The sequence below is a fragment of the Dasypus novemcinctus genome, chromosome 7 (genome assembly GCF_030445035.2).
Source record: "Dasypus novemcinctus isolate mDasNov1 chromosome 7, mDasNov1.1.hap2, whole genome shotgun sequence".
NCBI classification, from domain to species: Eukaryota; Metazoa; Chordata; class Mammalia; order Cingulata; family Dasypodidae; genus Dasypus; species Dasypus novemcinctus.
This window is the reverse complement of record NC_080679.1, coordinates 25,323,363-25,338,736: the sequence shown is the minus strand read 5'-3', so window position 1 is coordinate 25,338,736 and position 15,374 is coordinate 25,323,363. Positions and strand designations below refer to the sequence as shown.

The window sequence follows — 15,374 nt, the reverse complement described above, 5'->3', positions numbered from 1 at the left end:
ACAGATACTATATTATCTTATATGAAATAATTGGAATAAGATAATTCAGAGACAGAAAGTAGATTACAGAATACCAGGAGCTGGGGGAGAGAGGAATGGGGAGTTATTATTTGATGGGGGCAGATTTTCTATTTGAGGTGATGAAAAAGCTTGGGGAATGGATATTGGTGATGGTAGCACAATATTGTGAGAATAATTAAAATTACTGCATTGTATACTGGAAAGTTGTTAAAATTGGAAATTTTGAGTTGTATATAATATATTACTACAATACCTTAAAAATTGATACACAATGGTATATATAGAAGAATTCCGTGTCTATAAATGAAAAACCAATCTCAAAAACTGTAGGTTATTTGTGGATACATATATATGCAGCAAAATTGTGTGAACATTGACATGAAGGTTATACTTCAAATTCATATACTTGTTTTTCTGGGGAGAGTGAGCAAAGGAGGGAGCAGAAGAAAAAGGGGAGTTTGTATCTGAAATGTTTTCATTTAAAAAAGACTTGAAGCATATAGGACAAATGTTAATATTTCTTAATTCTGGACTGTAGGTTCATGGGTCTTTGTGATGGTATTTGCTGTAATTTTTCTATATTTAAATATTCACAATAAAACTATAAGTAATCCTGATCATCAGGAGCCCAAGTGGGCTTGGTCTGACCTTGGAGACCATTCAAGGCAAGGTTGGAGCAAGGAGAACATGGGAATTCTGTTAAATTTTTAGCACCTCCCGTCACATGGAATGGGGGATTCCAATTGTGTGATTGGTTTGGGACTAAGCTCTTGATGATCCTGTGACAGCACTGAGGCTAGGCTATCCCAACTGGATTCCTTCTCAACTCTGATTCTAAATGGGCCTTCCTTCTGATATCTGGCAACGTAGGCAAAAGAGCAGCCTGTGCCTAGAATCTCATCTCTCCTTCTATTCATCCAGCTGATGGCCAGTTTGTTGACACTGGCAAAATAATTCTTGTTTTTTGTCAGTTTGCATTTGTCCTCAGGGCTATTTCCTTGTTAATTTAGTGCTTCTTTGCTGTGTTGACAGCATCAAAAAGAGCCTGCTCTCAGTTAACTAAACAAGTCACTACATTGGACAACAGAACATTGAAATGCAATATCAATTTTTATTGGGGGTAGATTTCAGATGATCTTGAAGTTCTTTTTTTGTAATCTCGTTATTGAGATTTAATCACATACCATTCACCCATTAAACAATTAAATGATTTTGAGTATGTTCACAAGTTGTGCAGCCATTATGAAAACAATTTTTTTTTGCTTTAAGGCATTTTTTTTTCCATTTAAAAATTTATTGAAGTATATCATTCATACATGAATGTACATAAACAATAAGTGTATAGTAAAAGTTGTGAACTTATAAAACAAACATGCGTAATATCATACAGGACTCCCATACATCACCCCACTACCAAAACCTTACATTGTTGTGGAACATTTGTAACAGATTATGAAAGAGCATCATCAAAGGATTACCACTAACTATAGTCCATATCTTCCATTTGGTACATTTCCCCCCTACCCTATTATATTTTTTGATCGTAAACCACATAGGGTTCATAAATGCATACTATTATAATTTTTTTTGTTTATAAGCCATATAATTTATCTAAAGTGAATGATCAATGGCATTTGGTATAATCACTGAGTTGTGTATTTATCACTTCAATCAATGTTTGAGCATTTTCATTACTCCAAAAAAAGAAAAAGCAACAAAAACCAAACCACTATCATATCCATATGTTAGCACTACTAATTACAAATCCTATGATGTTCTTTCACCATTATATTCATTTCCAAACATTTACAAACATTTACATTTACAAACAACTTTTTACCAATTCTGCACAGATTAAACCTCAACTTTCCATTCTCTAACCATATTCTATTTTCTGGATGCTTCTATTCTAGCTATTAACTCCATGAGTTTGCTCATTATATTTAGTTCATAATAGCAAAATCATACACTATTTGTCCTTTTGTGCCTGGCTTGCTTCACTCAACATAATGTTCTTCAGATTCATCCATGTTGTCATATGCCTCATATGAATAATACTTCATCATGTGTATATACCACAATTTGTTTATTCATTTGTCAGTTGATGGACACCTGGGTTGTTTCCATCTTGTGGGTGGAATCTTGTTAGATGTGTTATTTCCAAATGTTTTCTCCACTGAGTAGGCTGCCTTTTTACCCTCTTCACAGAGTCTCTTGAGGTATAAAAGTGTTTAAATTTGAGGAGGTCCCATTTATCTATTTTTTTCTTTTGTTGCTTGTGCTTTGGATGTAAGGTTTAAGGGACCTTGACCTTTTATCAGGTTTTGTAGATGTTTCCCTACATTATCTTCTAGGAGCTTTATGGTCCTGGCTTTTATGTTTAGGGGGGCAGTAGAGGCACCTGATTGCCTCTTTTATATTTTTCCCTTTTCGTGCACTTTTCTTGCCTGCCATCAGATGGTGCTCTTTGGCTGATCTCAGCTCAGACCCCAAGTTCTAGTGGGCAATGCGTTCAATATAAATCTGCGATGGGCTGGCAGTGCAGAAGCAGTATCCTCAGGGTGGGCCAAGCCTCACAAACTTTCTCAGAAGCTGTTCTCCCTTGGTGAGGCTGTACCTTCCCTCCCTCTGATTCCTCAACAACCAGCCTGGAGCAGTAGGGAGGGTGTTTGAGAAGCAAATTATCTTTTAGCTCCCTGCCAGCTTTCAGGGCAAATGATGTCACAGCCTCACCTGGCCTGGACGTGTGCAAGCCCTTCAATGCAGCAGACCAAGTTTACCGGCCAAATCTGAGTTTGCTGTATGCTGTGTCGTTCCCTCTCCCCTCTCTTGGGGGAAGAGGACCTCTGCAATTCCCCCAGCCTGTAGCCACTGCAGTCCATTGCTGCTGCAGTTTTCAGACTGGTGTTTGGTCTGACAGTGGAGAAATGGGTGCTTTCTGCTCTGCTGCATCTTTACTCACAGGATTTTTCCAGCCAGCCGAGATTCCTTGCAACATCAACCGATGAATGGGTGAACGAATTGTGGTATCTTCACACAATGGAATATTACTTAGCCTGAAAAAGGAATGAAGTCCTGATACCTGCTACAACATGGATGAACTTTGAAGACATCAGATTGAGTAAAAAATCTGGACACTAAAGGACAAATATTTTATGATTCCTCTTTTAAGAAATACCTAGAATAAGCAAATTTATAGAGATTTACTGTTGAGATATTAAACCTTATCAGACATATGGTTAGCAATGATTTTTCCCATTCTATATAGCTCTTTCTCCATTGACTATAATCTTACCTATGCTTTTTCCATAAATGCCCTTAACCAGGTTCTATCCATTATTGAAAATGGTGTACTAAAGACTCCAAATATTATTGTAGAACCATTATTGTAGAACTCTTTTTTTTCTCCCTTGAATTAAGTCAATGTTTGTGTAATTATTTTGGAGCTCTGTTATTAGGTGCATAAATATTAATAATTGTTATTTCTTGATGGATTGATCCTTTTATTAGTATATAATGCCATTCTTTGTCCCTTGTAATAGTTTTTGACTTAATGTCTATTTTTACCTGATAATAGTGTGGTCAGTACAAGTCTCTTTTGTTTACTATATGCATGGAATGTTTTTTTTCCCCCTATTGTAGCAGTTTGATATAGTAATGAATTCCAAAAATATATATTAGATTATGTTTGTAATCTGGTCTGAACCTGGGCATGATTAAGGTATGATTAGGGCTTTAATTGGGCCATATCATTAGGGTATTGAGACCCCACCCTTTGGTGGGTGGGGACTCACAGATAAAAGGCATGGCAAAGGATGGAGTTGAAGATTTTTGATGTTGGAGTTTTGATGTTGGAGTTTGATGCTAAAGCCTTAAGCCATAGTCCTGGGAAGTAAGCTCAGAGAGCAAAGAGAAGCAAGCCCCAGGATGAGAGGACCTGAACCAGGAGAAGAACACAGAGGAATAGAGATGGCTCCTTAGACACAGCAGAAGCTCTGGGGAGAGAGATAGAGCCATTTGCCTGATAGTCTACAGCTGACCTTGTCGAGAGAGGCAAAGTCTAGAGTGCCTCATAGTCTACAGCTGACCTTGTGGAGAAACTAGAGGCCCTGAGCCCAGAGAGAAGCAGGACCTGGGAAGACAGGAACCCTGAAAGCCTGAACTCTGACAGTCATTGGCAGCCATCTTGCTCCAACACGTGAAAGTAGACTTTGGTGAGGGATGTAACTTATGCTTATGGCCTGGTATCTGTAAGCTCGTACCCCAAATAAAAACCCTTTATAAAACCAGCCAATTTCTGGTATTTTGCATCAGCACCCCTTTGGGTGACTAATACGAAATTTGGTACTGAGGAATGGGGAAGTGCTTCTGCAATTACCGGAATGCTGGAATGGTTTTATAAATGGGTAAGAGGTATTTTTTAGAGAACTTGTGAGATGCTTGGAAGAAAAGACCTACAGTGCTTTGAAGAGACTGTTGATAGCAATATGGATGCTGAAGCGGCTTTTTCCTAAGTAAACCCAGAGATGCAGCTTGGCTTTTGCTTGCAGGTTATAGCAAAATGCTAGATAAGAGAGATAAGCTGAAGAATGAAATGTTGGGCACAAAGGAAACAGAAAATGATTCTGGAAATCCCAAGCCTCTTGAAATCAAGCTCCCAGAAGAAAGTGCCCCATTGGAGGACTTAACTAAACTTGGAACTTGTAAATCAGGATTGAAGATACAGAAAGACTTGTGGGAAGTCTTACTGTCTGATGGCTTGGACCCCTGCTTCTTGCATGCTAACCCAACAATATTTTTGAGAGAGCTGTATGTATAAAACCACTGTCAGCCTGGAATAAAAGGGACAAGGAAAGGAGAGATTGAAGGGGAAATGACTTCAAGAGGAAAACCATGGCAGCTGAGATCTTGGGCCAAGAGAGGAATCCTACCCATGTATATAGAGAGGGTGAGTTTGCACCAGGAGTTGAAGAGGATGGGTGTTCCTGCCAGGAGAAGAACACAAAGGAATAGAGATGGCCCCTTAGACGTAACAGAAGCCCCAGGGAGAGAGATAGAGCCATTTGCCTGCAGGTTCATGCAGTTCAAGAATTATATCTACAATTTAGTAATGACCACCAGAGGCAATCTTGGGTTAATAACCATTAACTTTGGGTTAGCCACAGTTAATTAATCTTTTTTTTTTTAGATTTATTATTTTTTATTCCTTTCCCCTTCACCTCCCCAGTGTCTGCTCTCTGTGTCCGTTCTTCTGGAACCGCTTCTATCCTTATCAGCAGCACAGGGAATCTGTATTTCTTTTTGTTGCATCATCTTGTTGTATCAGCTCTCCGTGTGTGTGGTGGGCAGGCTGCACTTTCTTTTGTGCTGGGCAGCTCTCCTTACGGAGCGCACTCCTTGCACGTGGGACTCCCCTATGCGGGGGACACCCCTGTGTGGCAGGGCACTCCTTATGCGCATCAGCACTGCACATGGGCCAGCTGCACACGGGTCAAGGAGGCCTGGGGTTTGAACGGGAGACCTACCATATGGTAGACAGACGCCCTATCCACTGGGCCAAGTCTGCTTCCCCTAATTAATCATTAATCACAGTAATGATTACCTTTGGAATCAACTGTAGTCTAAGTTCCTTTTTTTAATTGATGGGAAATTGTCAAGTTCACACATACCATATAAGGTTAGACCAAGGTCTGACTGATTCAACTGCTAACAATACAATGAGCCACTTTCAGATTTACATACATATTGTTCCTCGCTTAGACAGTAAAAGAAGAATAAGCCAGAAGTGCCAGGTCCCCATAATCCCTGTCCCACGTGCCGAAAGGCGACACCTAACTATGGGGTCCAGATAACTATGGTTTTGCTGAAGAGCCACTTCTAGACTCCAGTGTAGTAGTTTTACATCTGGCAGCTCAGTTCCGATGGGCATGGGCAGAGAGCCCAACAACTCATCAGAACCCAGGAGACTATGAGAAACTGTCTTATGATAGCCTCCTATGGGAGGTAATGGCTTCTTACAGGTTTCCCATTCTTTCCTGCTCCACAAGAATCACAGGATGTTCCACTATCTTACAAGATGTGGTTGAAGCCACTGTCTGTGTGGATATGTACAAGATCACCAGGGCACCATAGTGGAGCCATTCCTCTACAGTTCTACCCTTGACCTTTTCCCGTATCCAACTAAGAATTTTCAGGAACATAGGCCACCCCCTCAGATATCTGTTAGCATCTTGTACCAAATCCATTCTGTTTGTCAAGGCAATATCAAAAAAGAGGACTGTGACTGATGCCCAGTAGGCTAATCAGTGTACTTGGAGGATAGACCTCAGCCAGGTTCCATGTTTGCACTGCAGTGGGGGTTATTGACAACCACACATACCTGCCTCGACCTGCCTGCAAGAAGTCGTGGGCAATATGATTGTCTATTACCACCCCTGTTGAAGAGTATAGAACAAGCTGTGATGAAGCATACTGAAGAGGCCAAGAATAACAAGATGACACCAAAGGGACTGAATCAGTGTCCAGAAACTTAATCTTGTTCTGCCTTTAGTGACAGCTGAGCCTTTCTGAAGACAGTGGCTGTTGTGAGGTGTCTGAGTTCTTAGGTTCTGATCTCCATTTGGCAGTGGTCAAGTTGAGGGTGGTGGCAGAAGTCTGGGTTAAATTGACCAGATGCACTATAGACAAGCATTGAGAGATTAATGGTTGTTCTCTGTCCCCCTCCTTTCTGAGCTTGACCCCTGGTATTCCCCAAGCAGGAATTGCTCTGCTCCTTCCACAGCCACATATTAGTTTCTCAGTGTCCACTAGTGACCAATAACAAGATAGTAATTTTCTCTAAAGGAGTGTATTGCATGGCATTTTCAGTCAAGCATTATGTCTAAAATGCCATCTTTATTCACAGTCTGCATAAATGTCAATCACTGATACCTGTGACTCTGATGGCTCTTTAAGACTGACAGTCATAGGGAAAGGGCAGTCTGAGAGATAGTTTTCTTAAGCACTTCCACCTCTACTACTTCTTTAATCAAGAAATAATCCTCCCTTTCCATCCCTCCTTTTCCCTGGCATGCTATACTGGCGAACATGGTGGAAGTGGTGGGTTCCTGGTTGATTGTCACAGCTTGGGAGGAACTGTTAGTGGGGAGGCCAGGGATGCTCTCAGCCTTCCAGGCACAGGACAGCCCCCCACACTAAAGATTTTTCTAGCCATAAAAGTGCCTGGGTTGAGAAACCTTGGGGTATTGTTATATTTATGCTTCTCTTAAATAGCATATGTTTTTTTAAGTGAAATTTTTTATTGTCTTTTTTTTTTAAGGATACATAGATCAGAAAAAATTTTACATTAAAAAATATAAGAGGGAAGTGGATTTGGCTCAACTCATAGAGCATCCACCTACCGTATAGGAGGTCCAGGGTTCAAACCCAGGGCCTCCTGACCCATGTGGTGAGCTGGCTCATGCGCAGTGCTGATGCATGCAAGGAGTGCTGTGCCACACAGGGGTGTCCCCCATGTAGGGGAGCCCCATACACAAGGAGTGCACCCCGCAAGGAGAGCCACCCATGCGAAAAAAGTGCAACCTGCCCAGGAATGGTGCCGCACACATGGAGAGCTGATGCAGCAAGATGACACAGCAGAAAGAGACACAGATTCCTGGTGCCACTGACAAGAATGCAAGTGGACAAGAACACACAGCGAATGGACACAGAGAACAGACAATGGGGGCTAAGGGGGAGGAAGGAGAGAAAAATAAATAAATAAATCTTTACCCCCCCCCCCCAAAAAAAAATATATATATAAGAGGTTCCCACTCCACAACCACCCCCCACTGCTCCCAAATCAAGAACCTCTTTCATCAGTGTGGCACATTCATTGCATTTGATGAATACGTTTTGGAGCACTGCTATATGTCATGGATCATAGTTTATGTTTTAGTTTACACTCTTCCCCAATCCATTCAGTGGGTTATGGCAGGATATATAATGTCCTGCATCTGTCCCTGCAATATCATTCAGGAGAACTCCAAATCCCAAATATGCCCCCATTTCACACCTCTTCTTCCCTCTCCCTGCCCTCAGCAACTCCCGTGGCCACTGTCTCCATATCAATGATACAATTTCTTCCATTGCATATGTTTTTAAAGAACCTAAGTTTGTTTCCACTTTATAGGACAGAGTCACTTTCCTCAAGGATCAGTGAAGTGGTGGAGAGCATAATCTTTGCTAGGTGATCTGAGTTTGAATCTTGACTCTGACACTGACAAAGTGACCTTGGACAGCTTCTCGCCCTCAGTGTCCTCATTTGTAAAATTGTGGTAGTGTGAAACTAACTAACTCGACTGTTATGAGGATTGAATGAGCTAATATAAGTAAAGAGCTCGGAGTGGTATTTGCTACCATTATTATTGATGTCTTAAGTAGATTTTGATATCCAAACTAGAAACAATTCAGCCTTGTTAGGATAATTATCCTATGGAATTTAACAGAAAGAGTAGTCCTGTAATAAAGTATTTTTAAAAATGGAATTTTTAGGAAAAATAAATAAAATTCTGTTATGGGAAAATGAATATGCCTGGAGCCTAATTATAAAGGAGTATATATGTTAATTCAGAATTTCATCTAGGCTCTTTTTGTCCTCTGAAATTACCTGATGAATGGTGGATTGACTTATTTCAGAAAACAGTAAATTTTTCCCCTTTAGGTTTAAAAATTGAAGCGGTAATACTTTCTCATAGTTCAAAAATAAAAATAATATAACAACATATAAATTGAGTAGTCTTACTGACATCATTCCCTCTACCACACTATTCTACAGTTAACCAGTTTTGTCAGTTTCTGATGTATCCACACAATGTTTGGTTAAAAAGGCAAATACAAATACTATATTTAATTTTGCCCTACTTTTTAATACAAAAAATAACACACTTTTTACCTAACAGCCTATTCTAGATGTCTTTCTGTATTTGTATATTGGGAGCTTCTTCATCCCTTTTTAAGACGATGTATCATTTTTGTATGGGTATGTAACATACTTGTTTATAAATTCCAATTGTAATTTTTAAATACTAAAGAATTGTTCTTTTATAGGGTCGTGCCATTTTAGACACCCACCAGAAGCTTATAAATATGCCAGTTGACCTCCAAGAATCACCTTAGGTTGCAGATCATCAAAATCATGGTATGATGAAAATCATACCACATTGCCTACTTCATACATTGGAGCCTGACTTTCCCATTCAGCTTCTTCATTGTCCTGGACTTTCTGATTGGGTTTCATACTTTTGTTGGTTGCATGAGACATTTTTCTTGATTGTGTTTATAGAAGGCTGAAGTTTGCTGTCTGGAGTAGATTTAGATGCTAAGAAGTGGAAGAGGCCAGAGTGTCTCCCATACTTTTCCAAGGCCCTCATTTCCCCTAAAACCCTGAACCCCAAACATCTGCACCTTAGCATACCTCAACTTGCTATGTTGTCCCAATATCTCACTTTTCTAAGGGCATCAGTTCCTCTAGTCCCATCAGATACTCATTGTCCTCAGTATTCTAACTCCTTCTGTTTTATTTTTTCAGTGTTCTCCCACTGGGAGAACTCCAGTCCAGTGCCAACCTCCTATAGAATGTACTTTTTTTCCAGTCCATGTTTTGTGAAGTGGCCATCAGACCTCCCTACATCATACTTGCTCTCTCCAAGGGCTTGCCTGGCTGGGCCCCACTTATTCAGCTTTGGTTGAACCCCACAGATGCTGAACAAGGCCAGGTATGGGCCAATATGGGTATCCTCCCTAGGGCCTTACATCCATGTGAGCTTGGCCAGTGCTCAGCTCCTGGAGCAAGTGTTGCGGCAAGAAGACAAGTACCCAATACGAAACGACATGGAGCAATGGAAGGCACACCGGGACCAGCGGGGTCTGGCCTATGGACCCTTCACCACGTGAGCTGGGGCCTTGCCTGAAGGGGCAGGAGCAGGACAGTGGGCACTGGGTGACCAGTTGGACAATGGGCAGGAGGGGTTCTCCCTGCATCCTGTGGGCCTGATACTTAGAAAACAGAGGTTGAGATGGGCTGAAGCCCAGTCACCATTCATTGACTCTTCCTATAACAGGCCATGTGGCTTAGTACTAGTGAGTAATTTCCCCTTCCTGGGACTTGTGTTTCTCATCTGTGACGTGAGACATGTGGACTGCATTATCTCCAGGGATCTCTAAGGCTCTTTCCAGTTCCATATTCTACATTTTGGCTGAAAACATATTAGCTCAAAGCACAGTAGAGCATATCTGTTTATAGCTGAAAAACCATCATCACTGTTTTAGCTGGAACGGTTTAATTTAACAATGTTCCTAATTATGCATTCACTTTTGTTTTGATCATTGCAGGACACTATTCCCAATGCCACAGATTGAAATTGGGAGTATTCCTAATTTCTTTTTGCTGTACTCTAACAGCAGAGCTAAAAAAAATGAACTGCTTTTCCCCCCCTAGTTACTTGACATTCATGCTTTAGTCACTTCTAAGGGGTTAAAGGGGATCAGGTGATGGTTAATAGCTGTGACCATGATAATAAGTATGTGCTTGTGACATGTCAGGCCTCCAGCAGTACTCTTTATGTGTATTATTTCCTTTATCCCCACAACAAGTACACAAAATAGATACTATTTTCCCAATTTACGGATGTAGAAACTGAAGCCTGGAGAACTTTACATCACTCATGCTTCATTCTCCCAGTGCATAATTTTTTCCTGGATCCTTCATAGGTGGACACTTTCAGAACTAAAACAATTTTTTCCCCTTTTTATTCAAGCTTCAGGAGAAGAGTTCAAAATATCTCTTCTTCAAGGCCTCTTTATTATGATGTCTGACTCTGAGGTCAAGATTTGGGCCCCAGGTGGTCTTCCATCGAACCAACTCTGTACTTGGTGGCTCCAATTTAGAATTGCAGCTGAACATGAAGTACAAGATTTACTCACTTGTTTATACTTTTAACTCAAAACTAATTTCCTAAATATAGTATATTACATAAATATATTTAAAATGCTATTTTAACCCATGATAAAGTTTAAAGAAAGTTTAATGTATATATTTATAAAATCTCATTTTATGAAGCATTTTTCTACATACAAAATACTTTAACAACCACAAAAATGATCTCATTTAAATTCTGCAAATATGATACCTACTGTGGGAAGAGATTTATTCTTGTAGAATCACTAAGAATCCGAAATTCCAAGACAAGTGTCTATTGTGATTTTTATTTCTTCTTCAGCAACACGTTCCATTAATCTTTTTGCCGTTTCCTCCCATCATAGCAAATGTAGAGCACCCAGAGTTCGACATTCAATTTCATAAATTATTTTAAAAATCTGATTATTGACGTAAAACCTTGTGTGGTTTTCTTTTAAAATACTTCATTGGGAAAGTAATAAGTGCTCATTGTAAATATACCAATAAAGGAAAAAATCAAGCCTCCCTCTCCCCACTCTAATCCCACCCTCCCCAGTAACCCATCTAGGAGTTGGGTGTATGTAGTTGGCAATTTATTTAGTCATGTACATGTACATGTACGGACGATTTCCTATCTATCTAATTATATTTAAATTCAACCACACTATACTTCTGTAGTTCCCTGCAACTTTAAAAATAACGACTTAGACTCAGCTTGCTTAGGAAAGGTAACAGGTTGGGGGACAGCTGGGGGCGCCCTCGGAATGCTAAGCCGCTGGAAAGGAAGCCTGTACCCCCCAGGAGCATCCCTGCCTAACCAGGGAGGGGGCCCAACCGTCTCCTGGGCAGCAGCTGGTGGGCCCTCCTGTGCCCTTGAGCCACTGCAAATGAGGGCATGGAAATCCAGAACCTGAGCACCCAGGAAGTGAGCCTTTATTCCTCTATCTCCTCACTGCTGGGCTGGAACCACCCAGACCCCCTCATCTCACATGGAGAAGATTCTGGAGTTGTATAATTCTCAGAAACACAGTCCACGTTGGTTAAGCATTCACCACCTCTGGGCAGTGATCTGAGTGCTTAATCACCTCGACAAACATACGTGTCAGGCCCCTAGAAATCCCTGGGTTAGAGACAGGGAAGCTGGGACCCAGGAGGTTCTGTCACCCAAGGTCACTCACCAAGAATTCCTGACTTGTGATTTGACCTCTGGAGTCTGATTCCAGAAGCCCACTTTAACCCCTTGTGTGGTGCAGCAGTGTGATTCTGTAGGTTTGTGATTCTAAGAGTCCATCATTCAAATTTTGGTGATTGCATAATCCTAAATTCTAGGAATCTGATTTTTGTGGCCCCCCCATAGAGGTGTCAGGGCGTGAAGAGCCATTGAATTCAACATATCATGCTTACACTCAGGCTTCTTCTCCATTGCCCTGCAGGGAAGGGCATGACTGGTACAGGCTGCGTCATGCTCTGAACCAGCGGTTGCTGAAACCAGCGGAGGCTGCACTGTATGTGGATGCTCTGAATGAGGTGGCTGACGACTTTCTGGCTCGATTGGACCAGCTGCGGGCACAGAGCATCTCAGGGGACCAGGTGCCCGACATGGCTCAGTTCCTCTACCAAGTGGCCTTTGAAGGTATCATGGCTGGGGAGGAGGGCTGGGGTGGGAATGGGATTCCCTGTGCCTGGCCACCTCCTGTTATGACCTGGGTGCATGGCCCCCAACCCTCTGCCCTGACCAGCTATTTGCTACGTCCTGTCTGAGAAACGTGTCGGCTGCTTGGCGGAATCCATCCCTGAGGACACTGAAGCCTTCATCAGATCTGTTGAGAGCATGTTCTGGAACTCGGTCTATGTGACCTTCCTCCCTAAGTGGACCCGGCCCCTGCTGCCCTTCTGGAGGCGATACCTGGACAGCTGGGACACCATCTTCTCCTTTGGTGAGGCATCCCAGACTAGAGCCAGGAAGGGAAGCTGGGCCCCAGGATCCCAGGGTGCAGTCTCTCCCAGGGCCTTCTCCCACGTACTTCCAGCTGCCAGGGTGGCTCTTGGTCCATGCAGGTCGTGAGTTAAACCTGGTTCTCTCCACCCTCCATTGTCCCCCTTGTAGGGAAGAAGCTGATTGATGAGAAAGTCCAGCAGGTCGAGGCCCAGCTGCAGGCAGGGGAGCCAGCTGGAGTCCAGGTGTCTGGCTACCTGCACTTCCTGCTGACCAGCGGACAGCTCAGTCTTCGGGAGGCCGTGGGCAGTGTGCCTGAGCTGCTCATGGCTGGAGTGGATACGGTGCGTGAGGAGGCCAGAGAGGGTCCTGAGGGGCTCCCAGCTCCGGTCCTGAACCTTTTCCCCATTAGCCCCTACTGTTCCTGACCTTCGTGCCTTCAGGTGCCTGCTTCTCTGTCCGTGACATGGACACAGAGCTGGATGGAAAGCAGGCGGGTCTTTTGGCCCAGCTGAGGCGGGAAGGTCCTTTCATGAGGGGGAGTCCACCGCCTCTTCACTCTCTCTCCTCTCTGATGGCTGCGAAGTTCCATCTTACATACAATGCAGCTCCCTCTTGCTGAAATTTAAGCCCACTTCTCATTTTATCCTCTGGAGAGTCAAAGAGCTGTCCACAAGCTCCTTCTTGCCCGGGGGCCCCCGTCTTTGGTCATGTTGGCTTGCCCTTGTTGCCCCCTCCTGAGGGTAAAGCATGGACCCTGTGACACTGATACTCGTGCTGCTTAGCTCGGAGGTCCCCATGGACCCCGTGGCTTTTCCTATCATGCTGGAGGCACATGGTTTATTGCCTTGTGCACCACCCACTCACTTCATCTCCCCTCCCCTCATTTCATCTCCCGCTCTACCTCCCAGACTTCCAACACACTGACGTGGGCGCTGTACCACCTGTCCAGGAGCCCGGAGGTGCAGGCGGCCCTGCACGAGGAGGTGGTGGGGGTGGTGCCCGCCGGGCAGGTGCCCCAGCACAAGGACTTTGCCCAGATGCCCCTGCTCAAGGCTGTGCTGAAGGAGACCCTGCGGTAGGATGCTGGCCCAGGGGGGCGGCGAGAAGTCATCGATGGGAGCAGAAAGTGTGGGCTGGTGTGCTGGGGTAGGGATGGGTGGACAGGGAAGAGGGGATCTAAGAGGTGGGGCAGATGACGGGCACCTGCCCTCCTGGAATGTCGAGACAGACCCTGAACTCCCTTCTCCCCGCAGCCTCTATCCTGTCATCTCCACGAACACCCGGGTCATCGTGGAAAAGGAAATTGAAGTGGGTGGCTTCCTGTTCCCCAAGAACGTGAGTGTGAAGGAGAGCCTGGTCCCCCCCACCCCACCTTAGGTGGGCCTCAGCTCACGTGCTGCCCATTCCTCCTCTGCAGACCCAGTTTGTGTTTTGCCACTATGTGATCTCCCGGGACCCCAGCACCTTCCCTGAACCTGAGAGTTTCCAGCCCAGCCGCTGGCTGAGGAAGAGCCAGCCTGGTGCTGTAGGGGTCCAACACCCGTTTGGCTCCTTGCCCTTTGGCTACGGGGTCCGGGGCTGCCTGGGCCGCAGGATTGCGGAGCTGGAGATGCAGCTGCTGCTGGCAAGGGTGAGGAGGAGAGACCGGAGGGGTGTGTGGGCCAGGGAGGCTGAAGCAGTTGGAGGTCGTGGGGAGGTGTGTGCAGAGGGGACATTGGGGAAGGGCACAGACTCTCACCACCCCGTGTGCCTCTCACCTCCCAGCTGATTCAGAAGTACCAGGTGGTCCTGGCCCCTGAGACGGGGGAGCTGCACAGCGTGTTCCGCATCGTGCTGGTGCCCCACAAGAAGGTGGCGCTGCGCTTCCTGCAGAGACAGTGCTGAGCTGGGCCCCTGCCTTCCTGGGCTTGTGCCAGATGTCCCCACCCTGGTTCTGCCACAGCTGTGTCTCCGTGAGTTGTGGAGGAGGAGGCTGCCTCTGCGGGGTGGGAGGAGCTCCGCACACCTCCCTTGGAACCTGGGGTTTGCCTCTTTTTTCTGTGCTGAGCGTCTGCCTCTGAGATGAAAGGCCCTGCCCTGTCAGCATTGCTACCTTGGAAACAAACAGAATAAAGTGACTTTCATTGATTCGAGGGGATCTTTGTCATTCTTCGTGGCATCCCTGCATCTGAACTCCTTTCTTGTTTGGGCAAGACTGTCCGCCCACTTAGGAATCATGGTGGGAAGCAGAGCCACCTCCCTACACATAAACTTAGATGGTCCACTACTTCCCAGGGACACACAGAGAGGCCTTAGCTTCACTTGGCATTGGCTTAGGCACAGCGGGTGGAAAGTTCAGCACAACTGTCGGAACCTCAGAGGGACACCGTAGCAGTCAGATTTAGTTGTGGAGGATAGAAACCACCCTCTAGCAAAAAAAGGTGCCAGGAAAGGGGTGTTGTAAACACTGCTGGAAGGACGAATGGAGCACCACCAGGG

General features: G+C 44.4%; 1 protein-coding gene across 1 annotated transcript in view; it reads left to right on the top strand.

The window, feature by feature from the left end:
• The window catches only part of LOC101423385 (sterol 26-hydroxylase, mitochondrial-like), a 30,764-nt gene extending 15,741 nt beyond the window's left edge, over positions 1 to 15,023 (top strand). Inside the window, exons 2-9 of the mRNA XM_004469546.5 lie at positions 9,760 to 9,950; positions 12,391 to 12,590; positions 12,697 to 12,894; positions 13,065 to 13,237; positions 13,805 to 13,971; positions 14,150 to 14,231; positions 14,314 to 14,526; positions 14,661 to 15,023. Coding sequence (XP_004469603.1) covers positions 9,760 to 9,950; positions 12,391 to 12,590; positions 12,697 to 12,894; positions 13,065 to 13,237; positions 13,805 to 13,971; positions 14,150 to 14,231; positions 14,314 to 14,526; positions 14,661 to 14,780 — 1,344 coding nt within the window. The 3' untranslated portion in view covers positions 14,781 to 15,023. The remainder of the gene's footprint in view (positions 1 to 9,759; positions 9,951 to 12,390; positions 12,591 to 12,696; positions 12,895 to 13,064; positions 13,238 to 13,804; positions 13,972 to 14,149; positions 14,232 to 14,313; positions 14,527 to 14,660) is intronic.
• Positions 15,024 to 15,374: the final 351 nt, after the last annotated feature.